Source organism: Mastomys coucha, unplaced genomic scaffold, assembly GCF_008632895.1.
Source record: "Mastomys coucha isolate ucsf_1 unplaced genomic scaffold, UCSF_Mcou_1 pScaffold18, whole genome shotgun sequence".
Lineage (NCBI taxonomy): Eukaryota > Metazoa > Chordata > Mammalia > Rodentia > Muridae > Mastomys > Mastomys coucha.
Genome location: NW_022196900.1, coordinates 97,379,704 through 97,393,028, shown reverse-complemented (window position 1 = coordinate 97,393,028; position 13,325 = coordinate 97,379,704). Strand labels below are relative to the sequence as shown.

General features: G+C 52.1%; 1 protein-coding gene across 1 annotated transcript in view; it reads left to right on the top strand.

Moving 5' to 3' along the window:
• Padi3 (peptidyl arginine deiminase 3) overlaps nt 1-13,325 on the top strand; it is a 28,359-nt gene that overhangs the window by 1,447 nt on the left and 13,587 nt on the right. The window contains exons 2-6 of the mRNA XM_031376953.1: nt 5,438-5,618; nt 7,448-7,520; nt 9,907-9,968; nt 11,005-11,122; nt 11,860-11,985. Coding sequence (XP_031232813.1) covers nt 5,438-5,618; nt 7,448-7,520; nt 9,907-9,968; nt 11,005-11,122; nt 11,860-11,985 — 560 coding nt within the window. The remainder of the gene's footprint in view (nt 1-5,437; nt 5,619-7,447; nt 7,521-9,906; nt 9,969-11,004; nt 11,123-11,859; nt 11,986-13,325) is intronic.

The window sequence follows — 13,325 nt, the reverse complement described above, 5'->3', positions numbered from 1 at the left end:
CTCAGAGGTGCCTTCTGAGGCAGAGGGTGGAGGATGGGCTGGGTCGGAGGCAAGCAGCTGGTCGGGGTAACCTGAGTGACTGGGACCATGGTGAGGATTCACCAAGAAGACTGGGGATGGGGCAGTCGTGGGTGGCGGCAGGGCTTTGATGTCTTCTAGGATGTCCACACTTACCGATGGCCAATCCCCGTGGGAAATGGAGTGCCACACACCCATCATGGGCTTCTTTGAGCATCAGTGTATGGCTACCCTGGGGACTCTCATAAGTGCAAGGCTGTTCCTACCTGGGGAGGGAGTTCTAGTGTTGGTCAGGCAGCTGTCCAGTGAGGGCTGCAGAGATGACCTGTGTCTTGGTTGAAAGCCTAGCCTTTAATGGCTGAGCCATCTCTCCAATCCACGACTTGTGTCTTGGAAGGGGAGAGTTAGACTGGACATCTTATAGTGTTCTTCCTGGAGCCCAGCCCCAGCCTATAAACCAGGAACAGCAGGATGGTGGCTCAGCCCTGGATCTGGTACTTCTGGATGCTTCATCCAGGGAAGCTCTTTCCCTGTGGACTCTCTGCTTCTAGCTCTGCAATGTGATGAGCCAGTGATGTGACTGGGCACTGGGCTCTTGGTGGCTTGCGTCGTCCTAAGTATTTTGCCCAAGTGCCCGGGTTTACCATAGCAGAAGGGTGTAGGGATTATGGATTCAGGATTGGGTGAGGGGTCTCAATTCATAAGATTCTCAGCACCCTGGCCTTGCCATTTCGGAGGTAAACCCAGAGAGGTTAACTAACCTGTCAAAGGTCACATAACCAGTTGGTAGAGAGGCATGAGGCCGTCTGAACTGTTTGGCTTTTTCTTCAAAGAGACACTGGGAGGGAGGGCAGGTATGTAGACCACAGAGTGCAGGGCCAATGCTTACATGCACATTTTATTATGGTATCTGTCACCATCACTATCATTTCCATTATCTTATGGCTCTATCCTGAGCCTGGGGAAAGTCTCAAGTGTCCCCAAACCTGCCATTGAACAGCTGGCTAGGACCAGGGGATGGAGGAATGGATTTAAAAAGAGAGAGAGAGAATAGCCCTTCTCAAAGATCACTCTCAGGGCTGAGATTTCAGGCTTGGAGGCAGAGAAAGTTTGGTTCATAGTGGGAATAAGGAAAGTTCTGGAACAGCCCCGGGCTTACCCAGGGCCACAGTCGCAGGCTGGAATGAGACAGGAAGGCTCAGAAAGCAACCTTCAGACATTCTCCTAACACTTGACTCACTTCTAGGTGTCTGTCCCCTGGGGCTGCTTGGCTCAGCTGTCATCTTTATAATGTGTCATGCATGAGAATGGAAAGCAGTCCCCAGGCTGGCTCAGTGGTGGCTTCTGGGGCTCACCCATCCCTTCTTCTGAATAGGGAAAGTGAGGCCTGGTGGGTGAGAGGACTTAGCTAGGGTCAGAAAGTGAGCTAAGACAGAAACCAGGCCTTGAAACCCAAACAACCCACGACATATGGTTGTAGGGACCCATGGAGGCTGGTGGAAGCTCAGGGTCCCGTGTGTGCTCAGGTCGACATCTGCAAGATCCCGGAAGAGGCAGGTCTGGCCTGCATGGCTGCAGTGGGGCAGTAGTCACAGAGTGGCCACATGCTCACTTCTTAGCTCTCTCAAACCAGCCCAGTCACCTTGGAGCAAGCCCTAGAAGCTGCGCTGGGAAAAGCCAGAAGTTGGGCGCCCATGATGGAGACCCACTAGGGAGGCCTTCACCAACAGGAAGCAGCGCAGGCTTCCCCAGGGAAGCTTTTCTCCAGGGCAGGTGTCTCTTACAACCACACCTAGCGATGAAGTGGCACCCTCCTCTCTGCAGTGTCTCCACCCCAGCCGCACCTTTGAGTCATGTAGGAGTACCACTGTGCCTGGGATTCAGTTGCTAGAAGAGTCCCTTAGCATGTGCAAGGCCGGGCCTGGGGTGTTGTGATTTCTAGTACCATACAAACCAGATATGTTGACATATGACTGTATTCCAGAATGTAAGAGATAGAAGCAAGAGAACTAGAAGTTCAAGGTCATCCTTGGCTACATAAAAAAATTCAAGGTTATCTTGGGCTACATACATGAGACCCTGTCAAAAAAAGAGATCCTATCCAAATTTTAAAAAATAATATGTGGACCAGGCTGTCTCATCTCCAAATCTCAGGTAGGGCATGGCTGGGGATACCTTGCAGTGGCAAAGCACATACTTAGTGTGTTTGAGATTCTGTGTGTCTTAACAAGCACCCGCACATGTGCACGCATGCACGCACGCACCTCCCCATTGCAGCTTGGGTCTTCTCAAAAACAAGCATATGAAAAAGCTGGCCCAGCTCATTAGTTGAGGGTCTTGAACATGGCTAGTTGGGAGGGCAGAGAGCTCACGGCACCCATGAGATGCCCTTTGGAGCCAGGTAAAGCCTTGAGTTTGAGTCCTAGGTGTCTCCAAAGCCATGCCATCCTGAGCCACTGGCTCCCCCTGAGCCTCAGTTTCCTAGAAGAGGCTGGCACAGTATGTGCCGGTTCTGAGGCCTCAGAGCTGCCTGGACCAATGGGACCAGTTCCTCTTACCACCCTATGGAAGGATCTGGGTGAGGGGTCTCAGAACCACTGTCTTTGGAGAAATGTCAATGTCACCACCACGGTCCCAAACCAGAGAGGGGATGTGGGGTCAGGTGGACCCAGAGTTTCCTGAGCCTAGTTCTGTGAGCCAAGCTGGGGGATCTGGAGCCCTTGTTCATTGAAACTGCCTCTCAAAGCCTGGGCTCTGCCTGTGGTCTCTGCCCCCACAGGCCAGCGCCGAGGGGACCTGGCTGCTATTTTATTCTGTTTTTAACTACCGGAACATCTCAGTAGCAATTTTTGTTCTAGAGCCCAGAACTGAAGCTGGAGAAGGGAGGCACCAGGTTGGCTTTGCCCCAGAGTGAGGACAAGATAGCTAAGCCGCTAAGACCAGGGGTTGTCAGTTAGCTTACGCTTGACTTTGGACAAGTCACCCCCGAGCCTTAGTTTTCCTGAAGTGAGATGATAGTGTGCGCATCACACTGGGGCGGCTTCATTTGCCAGAATCACGCACGGTGTGATCTTCACGGTGGGCAGGGGACAAGGATGCAGAGGGAAGAGCTGGCTGATGGGTCCCAAGACCGGGTAGTCTCAGCCCACGTCATCCTTGTGCTTCTGGTGGGGACTCAGAGCCAGCATTTCTAAGCAGTCCCTTTGCCATGAGGCTAAGGCATCAGTGGCCATTGGAAAGGCTCCATGACAGGGTCCCTGCAGCACCACTGGCCCTGGGAGCTTGGTCCACAAGGACTGGCCACCCAGAGGGTGAGTGAGCTATTCCCATTTTCAAGGACTGTCTAGTCTATTATTATGATTAATCATTATTATTTATTGGTGGGGGTGTGTAATAGGGTGCATGTAGAGGTCAGGGGTCAACTTTCAGGAGTCGGTTTTCTCTCTTTTTTTTTTTTAACCACATAGTCTTGGTGATCAAACTCAGCTGATCATCCTTGGCAGAAAGTGCCTTTTCCTTCTGAGCTCTCAGCAGCTCCTGCCAAGTTTTAGCTCTTGATATTCTGTGTCCCAGAAAAAACATGCCCTGGGTCCTGCGAGGTTGGTCATTGTCCTGTGTTCGCTGGTCACTGTACACTCAAGCTGTCCAGGAGGGATGTGAATGGCCTCAGCTAGGTTAGGAGCATGGACAAGGGCCATCCAGAAGCTTGGGTATGGGGTGTGCTTGGCCGTCAGTCATGGTGGCCTAAGGAAGAGTGTCGCACAAAAGAAGTTCAGAACTTCCTGATTTCCAGGAAACGGGAATATGCCACCAATTCCTAAAGTTCAGGAAACAAGGGTCTGCTGCCTCTGACCCAGGCTCTCTTTCCACCCTGGCCATCTTAACCCATGGCGTCGTCAGTCCTGGATGGCGGTCTGGAGTCTTGCCTTCTGGCAGGAGGAGAACACACCCCCTCCTTCCAACTCCATCAGGACAGCTGCCGCACGGGTGAGGCAATGTGCTACTTTCCAGATGTGAGTTGAGGGCTGGGACTTGAATCCAGGCTTCCTGACCGCAGAGTACTCGGGGTTCAATCCCCTTTCCATGCCACCTCTCTTCCCACCCAAGAGCCATCGCTAGCTTCCTACGTCACAAGGATAAAGAATGGAATCAAGCCATCGCAGCCTAACTGGAGCTCCTGAGGCTTCAGCGTGAAAGCCCTTTTCCTCAGACGCATCACGACTGCCCGCCCAGCTCGCCGTCAGAGCTGTCTCTATCCACCTGCAGCCTGCACCATAATTCATCTTAATAGCACCTTCCTTACCCTTGTCAGGAGTCTTGCAAGCTTCTCATGGCTATAAATACATTCGAGCCTCCTAGTTTCCCAAGAGGCTGGCTAAGTGTGTGTCATTATCCCACACTCGAGGTGATTTAGTCAAGGTCACCTGGCAGAAATGGGACCCGGCTTGATATCCACCCGACTGCTGACCCCAGCCCTGGCACCACTGAACCCTCACTCTGCCCAGGCTGTGGTGTAGATGCTTGTGACAGCCGCCACCTTTGGGTGTTCTTCCTGGCCAGGCTGTCTTCAGCCACCCTAGGGACTCCCAGCAAACTCACAGAGTGGCCTAGGGAAGAGCTCAGGGGAGCTGAGTGACGGGGGCCTCAGAGCCAAAGGACTTCACACCAGGGAGATGGCAAGGCCCTTTGTCCCTTCATGGTGGATACAGGACAGAAGAAGAAGATGGTGCTGGGCCTGTTATAGAAATCTGAGCAGCTTCCTGGCTTACTGGGGCTAAGGTGCCCTCTTGGGGTCCAAGAGAAAGCACTTTCTCTCTGTTCAAGCCCCCGAGCCTGTCTTACCTTCTTACCTCCCTCCCTCCCTCCCTCCTCCCCTCCCTTCCTTCCTCCCCTGCCTTCTTTCCTTCCTTCCCTCTTTCCTTCCTTCCTACCATTTGTTGTATTTTGGGACAGAAGTCTCACTATGTAACTTTAGCTGTCCTGAAACTCTATGTAGACAAGGCTGGTATTGAACTCACAAGAGAACCACCTGTCTCTGTCCCAAGTGCTGGGATTAAAGGCATGCACCACCATGCCCAGCCCATATCCGCCTTTTCTTCCACCTCTCTGAGTCTTTCTGGTGTGTGTGTGTGTGTGTGTGTGTGTGTGTGTGTGTGTGTGTGTGATCCCCAGCCCCAAATGAACCTGATGGTGAAGGGACATTCGGATCTCAGTTCACACTCATGCAGGTGTGAGTCTCAGTTCACACTCGGGTGTGAGTCTCAGTTCACACTTAGGTGTGAGAATGCATGAGTTTGTGTGGTATCTGATCTCCGTTTTCCCAGAGCTTGCTGTGAGCTACTGGGGTAGTTGGGAAAGGCTTTGTGGAGGGGGGCTTGAGGCTTGAGCTCACATTGCCCATGCTCCCTGCTCTTCTCAGGTCAGTTCCTGAGGGCACAGACATGTTTGAGGTCTATGGGACACCGGGAGTGGACATCTACGTGTCTCCCAGCATGGAGAGGAGCCGAGAGCGAGCTGACACCAGGCGATGGTGCTTCAACAAGGGCCTGGAGATCATCGTGGTCATGAACTCCCCTAGCAATGACCTCAACGATAGTCACGTGAGTTCTCCCCTGGTCCTGCGTCCCATCTTTCTCTTGAGTGCCACAGCTCCGTGGGGGAGCACTCAGCCCGAGGGCCAGACTGCTGGGTGTGAACCCCAATTCTACCAGTGCTGGCTGTATGTCCTCAGACCTCTGTATGTCAGTCTGAAGGATGGGGCCGTTCCAGTCCTCTTCCCAGGGTGGGTGGGGATGGACCCCAAGTGTCTTCTGTCTGACCAGTTCCTGTGAGGAGAGGAGTGTGCACAGTCACGCTGTACTGGGCCTCAGTTTCCACATCAGCAAGGAGAGGCTTGGTTAGGGGGTTCCTGCTGCTCTCAGAGGAGGAGAGAGCAGGGACAGAGAGGTAAACTGACATCTGGGAGCTGACATTTCCCTGATGGGTCTCGCTTCTCTTCTTCCTGCCCTCTTCCTGTCCCCATTTAAAAGCTAGGAGAGATTTAAAACAAGACATGGGTGACCTTTGAGCTGGTTTCTGGTGACAGTCCCTTGAAGGGCTGACAGGGACCAGGACCTGTCATGAGGGAGATATTCTAGTATCAAAGGCAGTGTTTTGGGGGAACTAGCCCTTTAAGAAGCACTGACCATTTTTAAGCCCTGGGTAGCCCATCTATCATTGGCAGACCCCCTTCCCTATGTGGAGCACCAAGTAACTGTCGGGGAGCCCACCCAGCTAAGGAACAGAGGAACAACTCCTGCACATCTGGATCCGACTCCCTCCCTGCCCATTCTTCTTGTCTCCTTTCTGAATCTGGCTTCTGCCCTGAGCTCAATAAACCCATACTTCAGAAGAAGAAACTGAGGCCAAGAAGGGGTGTAGCTTATCTGAAGTCATAAGTCGTAATGAGGAACTGGGTTGGTGAGGATCACAGAGACCCTGGGACTGGACAGTGGGACTTGGCGGTTGTGGAGACCCCAGCTGGTGCTTTGAAAGTTGAGGCTGTATAAATACCTCCCATCCTGAGCTCTCAGGCTTCCACAGGACTCCGGAAGGCTGTAGGTGCTCTTCCCTCCCCTGGTGCAGCATTTTGGGGCTCCCAGACTGAGGGGTAGGGTGGCCTCCACAGGATCCTGAGACTACAGACCCGGATGAAGTGGGGGATGTTAGAGCAGCATGGCACAGGTGTCCGCAGGGCATGTCCCAGGGTGAGGAGCAGGTCAAGGAGTCAGTGATTAAACTGCCTCCATTAACTTCCTAGTGTCCCCAACTTCCCAGTGGTATCAGTCCTCACCCTTAATGGTGGCTGGGAGCTGAGCTTGGGCAACTGTGATGAGTCCCCACATGTCCTGCCTCTTTAATCCACCAGGCTGTAACCCATCCTACGGGGTAGAAACCATTATTATCTGTCACTTCATGGTTGAAGGAACTGAGGCCCAGAGAAGGTCAGAAACTGTCTCAGGATAGCTACAATCATGGGTGTGGGATCCGGGACCAAGCAGGCCGCAGGGCTCATAGGCTTCTGGGACCAAAGGGTGGCAAACTCAATTGGGACGTTCAAACGCAGGACTCTTGAGGGTTTTTTTGCCTACAGAATGGGAGCTATGCAGGTCTCCAGTTCTGATCAGAAGAGGTAGGGAAGCTGAGGCAGCTCAGACAGGCACGGGGACCTTAGCTAAGAGATGTTGAACTCAAATCTAGGTAGCTGATGATAGGATTAGAATCTAGGTCCCCATGGATCCAAGACAAATGGCACCCATTCTACAGATGTGCCCAGGTGTGGGAATAAGTGACCCTGAGGAGCTTAAAGGGGAGCTGACACGGGGATAGAGATCGCCCACCACGTCCCACAGGCCTGTCCACGTGTGACACTGTGCTTGTCTTGCTGCAGGTTCAGATAGCCTACCACTCCAGCCGTGAGCATTTGCCCCTGGCCTATGCAGTACTGTACCTCACCTGTGTGGGTAAGCAGGGCAGGACTGGGATGTGGCGGGGGAGTCCTGCAAGGGCCGGGGATGAACTGAACCAGAGTCTCTGTAAAAGAAGCAGTTGAGAGCTGGGCATGCAGCTCCGAAGTAGACTGACTACCCTCCTAGCTTTTGCAAGGATATGCACACAATCACACACACACAAAAACAGGCAAACATAGAAACAAACACACACACACACACACATACACACATGCACTCACACAAACACATACACAAAAATACACAAACACACACCCTTCCCCCTCCAAACTTTTTTTTTGTTTTGGTTTTGTTTTTTCAAGACGGGGTTTCTCTGTGTAGCCCTGACTGTCCTGGAACTCACTCTGTAGGCCAGGCTGGCCTCGAACCCAGAAATCTGCCTGCCTCTGCCTCCCAAGTGCTGGGATTAAAAGCATATGCCACTACTGCCTGGCCCCCCTCCAAACTTCTTTAAAAAAATTTTTTAATTGAAAAAAATTGTACATTAGAAAATTCAAACATAGGGAAAGGCAGGCCTGGGGAGATGGCTCAATAGTTAAGGTGCTTGCTGAACAAGTTTGAGGACCTGAGTTCAAATCTCCAGCTCCCAGATAAGACCAGAGCATGGTAGCCTATGCTTAAAATCCCAGGACTAGGAGGAGGAAGTGAGAGGAGCCTGGAGTCTTGCTGGCTAGCCAGGCTAGCTGAATTGTTGAGCTCCGGATTCAGTGAGAGACTCTACCATAAAAGTTGGAGGCCAGGTGGGGTGGCACACGCCCTTAATGGCACCCCTGGGAGGCAGAGGCAGAGGCAGGAGGATCTCTGTGAGTTCCAGACCAGGCAGGGCTACAGAGGGAGATCCTGTTTCAAAAACAAAAATCACTACACACACACATCTTGGTACATTAAATGATTACAAAGGAGCAGCAACCACGGAGTCCAGGATAGGAGCCACTGCATTAGATGATTCTGACCCTGGCTTGCCCTGGGTTTCCTTTATCTTCCGTGTGGCTTATAACTGAACACGCGCAGCCAAGCGTGTGGTCTGTCGGGTTTTCTGTGCTTGGAATCCCTGGGCACCTGTTCTTTTGTGTGGTATGTCGGTGAGATCCTACCATTCCTGTCACAATGGTAGGGGAGTAAAAGCACCTGAGGTGTCTGTCTGTCTATCTGTCTGTCTGTCCTTTAAGAGCTAAACTAAGCCCATTTTATAGGCTAGGCCTGACTCCTTATGCACTACGCATTCATTCTAAGAGGCCTCTGATTTCCAGTGAGAAAGGCTGAGCAGATGGTCTGGGTCAGGAGGGTAGACGCCAAGGCAGCATTCCCTAGGCTGTACAGAGAGGTGGCCGAGCCCACCTTCACACTGTGCCCTTCTGACACCAAAATCCAAGCTCGCTGCTTCTTTCCGAGGAGCTGGGCGCATCCCGATGGAGCTTCCTATCGATGGAGATTGCTCCCAGTCACCTGGGCTCAGTGCCTGCTGTGTCCCACACAGCAAGAGCTTTGGGGCTTCAGAACAGGTAGCCATCAAGAAAAGGTCCTGTTTGGACCCTCCCCTACACACACACACACACACACACACAGACACACACATACTCACACAGACACACACATACATATACACACACTCACACACAGACACACACAGACACACATACACACACAGACACATACACACTCACACACACATATACACACACAGCCACACATACATACACACACAAACACACACAGACACATACACACAGACACATGCACACACACAGACACACACACAGATACACATGCCCACACACACAGACACACACACATACACACATACACACACACATTCACACACATACACATACACACATACACATGCACACACACACAGACACACACAGACACACATGCACACACACACATACACACACACACACAGACACACACTCACACAGACACATACATACACACACAGGCAGACAAATACACATACATATACACAGACACACACAGACATACACATGTACACATACCCACAGACACACACCCACACACACACATACACACATATACACATGCACACACACAGACACACATATACACATGCACACACACAGACACACACACATACACACACATGCACACACACAGACACACACACAGATACACACTCACACATACACACACAGATGCACACATACACACACATACATATACACAGACACACACTCACATACACACTCACATACACACACACATAATCCCTTCTCCCTTGCCCAAGCATGGGAAACTCCAGGGCCCAACCTCTGTCTGTCTCCTGGGGGATGCCACCCACCTACCTGGCCCAGCTGACTGAGGTGGGTGCTATCCATGGTCTATCTTGGGGACTCACCTGCTGCTGCCTCCCCCACAGACATCACCCTAGACTGTGACGTGAACTGTGAGGACCGGCAGGACAGGAGCTTCGTGGATAAGGTGGGCAGCAGGGCGGAGTTCCTGTGCACCAGGTCAGAAGGGCGAGGCCATTACAAGTGTCCCCTTTCTTCCCAGTTGATGTGAGGTCAGGGTAGCCAGACAGGGACTAGGCATGGCTGGGGTCATCATCAGCAAACGTTATCATAGCATGGGTTCCCAGCCCTGGGCTGTCCGTGATTGAAGAGAAAGTTCTAGGTTTATAAACTAGGTCAAGGGTTATGAAACTTTAAATAGACAGACAGACAGACAGACAGATGCCTTACTGGAGTGTGGTGGCATGTGCCTTTAATCCCAGCAATTGGGAAGCAGAGACAGGTCGATCTTTGAGTTTGAGGCCAGCTTGGTCTACAGAGGGAGTTCCAGGATGGCCAGGGATACACAGAGAAACCCTGGCTTTGAAAAGCTAAAATAAATAAAAAGTAAATGTCAGATTATAAATGTTTTAGGCTTTGTGACCTATACTGCATTGAAGCAGCCAGTTAATGCAGAAACTAATCATGAGACTGTGTTCTCATAAAACTTTATTGATAAACACAGGCAGTGAGCAGATTTGTCTCACAGGTAATAAATGTGAGGACCAGATCTGGGCAGAAAGAGCACCCTACTGTACAGGACGCTATTAACGGTCTCTCATGCGGTCTTGGTCATGCTGATGCGCTGTGGGTTTAAAAGAGGCCAAGGTGGCTGGGGGACTTCCTGGAAGGAATGAGTGGACTGCAAAGGGAAGAATGAAGGACAAAGACATTCCATTGGTTGGAAAAGGGCTTGGGCGGGAGAGATGAGCAAGGAGCCAAGAACTTACCCATAAAGAAAGGGGGTCATGGCCAGGGATGCCCCTCATAGCCAGCCATAACAGCCAGCCTTGTGGTTTGGCCTTGATGGTGTAAGTTTTGGGGGCCGCTGGCGCTTCTTCTGCAGGGGTTCCTTCAGTGAAGGTGGATCCCTCATGGGATGTGGTTGGCCAGCAAATACTGAGTAGGAGGCCCTCCCTGGGTCTGCTGGAGCCCTGGTGCCAGCTGTATTTTCTCACTGACAGAGGCAGTGGGTGTGGGGACCTGATGGGTACGGAGCCATCTTGCTGGTGAACTGTGATCGGGACGATGCCAGCTCTGATGCCCAAGATAACTGTGACCAGTATGTGAGCTGCCTGCAAGGTGAGTGTGCTGGGGCAGCCCAGACTCTGGGTACCCAGGGTCCCTCCTCAGTGACCCCACAGGAGTCCCTACCCCAAGTGGGGCTCTGAAGTCAGACCAGGAGGAGGCAGAGTTTATCATGGGATTCCTCAGAGCCCCGGCCAGGCTGGCAGCTGCCACTCCACAGTCCCCAATGTTTGTGGTACTCATTCCTTCCCAGTCACCCAGCATTCTCTTCCTGCTGGAGAAAAGGGGCTGCTAGCATTGGTTGAGTACCTACTATGTACAAGGATCTTCCCCAAGATCTTTCTTTAATCATCCAAAGGGGCGAGTGTTGTTACCCCAGTTTAGAAAGGAGACTCACAGGAGAGTCCCCCCAAATTGCACATCCAGTCTGTGGGCTGCCAGCTCCAAATTCAGACCCTTCCCCACTGAATCTCTAACTTGTGTTTGAGTGAGTCCCTGCATAATGCTCACAGAAGCTGGCTTCTAAAGTGAGCATCCCCTGGAGACGGAAAGGGGCGTGGCTTGCCGAGTGAGATGCCCAGGTGCGCTTCACCTCTGCTCTGGGATGAGGGTACCTGGGCCACAAAGAAGGGCACAGGCAGGGCAGTGTCGCATGTATCCACGCGCCTCTGTTGTTCACACCGATGGATTGTAGTGGCTCCATGAGCTGAGGCTGGGATCCCCAGCCCCTGACACCCAACCAGTGCCCTCGTGAAACACCTGTCAATCAACAGCCTCTCTCTGCCTACCAGATCTGGAAGACATGTCCACCATGGTCCTGCGGACCCAAGGCCCTGAAGCCCTCTTCGATGACCACAGGCTTATCCTCCACACCTCCAGCTGTGATGCCAAGCGGGCACGGGTCTTCCACGTCTGTGGTGAGTGCCTGCCGAGCACCCAACCAGGGGCCTCTTTGGTCTCCCTGCTGTGGGCTGACGTGTATCTCAGCTTGGGTTCTGAGGACACCCTAGCGTCAGAGCAGTGGGAGGTGTGTGTGTGTGTGTGTGTGTGTGTGTGTGTGTGTGTGTGTGTGTGTAGTGTGGGGCCCAGTGAATAGTTTCAGGTGTCATTCCTTAGGCATTGTCTTGTTTGAGACAGAGTCCCTTACCAGCTATTTTTCAAGACAGGATTTTTCTGTGTATCCATAGCTGTCCTGGAACTCTCTTTGTTCAAGGCTGGCCTCAGACTCAAGGAGATCGCCTGCCTCTGCTTCTTGAGTGCTGGGATTAAAGGCGTGTGCCACCATTGCCAGCTCCTTCGCCAGCTTTTTAAACGAGACTTCTGGACAGAGAATGTGGGTGGCTCGTCATGCTTACCCATCAAGCACCTTGTTGCCATTGTCCCTGTAGCGGTAGAATGGGCTTCTCCACCCCCAGCCCTGCCTGAAGTGGGATTTCTTTCTCCTTTCTCCCCGTCCCCCGCCTCCAGATAGAGTTTTTCTGGGTAACTTTGGCACCTGTAGACCAGGCTGGCCTTGAACCTGCCTCTGCCTCCCAAGTGCTGGGATTAAGGATGTGGGCTGCTGCTGGGCAGTGGTGGCGTGGTGGCACATGCCTTTAATCCCAGCACTTGGGAGGCAGAGGCAGGCGGATTTCTGCGTTCAAGGCCAGCATGGTCTACAGAGTGAGTTCCAGGACAGCCAAGACTACACAGAGAAGCCCTGTCTCGAAAAAAAAAAAAAAAAGGATGTGGGCTGCCACCCACAGTTGAAGTGGGGGATCTTTGAAAGGAAATGTATCAGCTCAGGACCCCCAAGACCATGTTCTCAGCACAAAGGAGATCTCTTTGCCCCAGGGGGACAGAAGAATAAGAGACAAACACAGAAGGTGGAGGGTGAGGAAGAAGGTTAAGGGAACAGGGAGAGGGTAAAGGGGTATTTGTCCCCAAGGGACAAAGGACTGCCTCTGGATAGAGAGGAGACAGATATGGCCCATAGGCAAATGGCAGTTAGGATGAAGGGTTTAATTTTAATTGGGCCTATCAACTAGGGTGAGCCAAAGGGGGCTTTTTGATTGCTGGACTTCAGCACTTCCATGGATGGACCTTGGTAGTCAGCCTCAAATGGGAAAGAGACCTTGGTGGCTAGCTTTAGGGATGTAATCTAATGGTTTAGCAAGGCAGAGGGAATGGAGGAGAAGGACAAGGCCTGCCAGAGCCGGGCTTGCCACACTTAGGCTGGCCAGGGTCCCTTCATTCTATTTTTTTTTTTTTTTTTTTT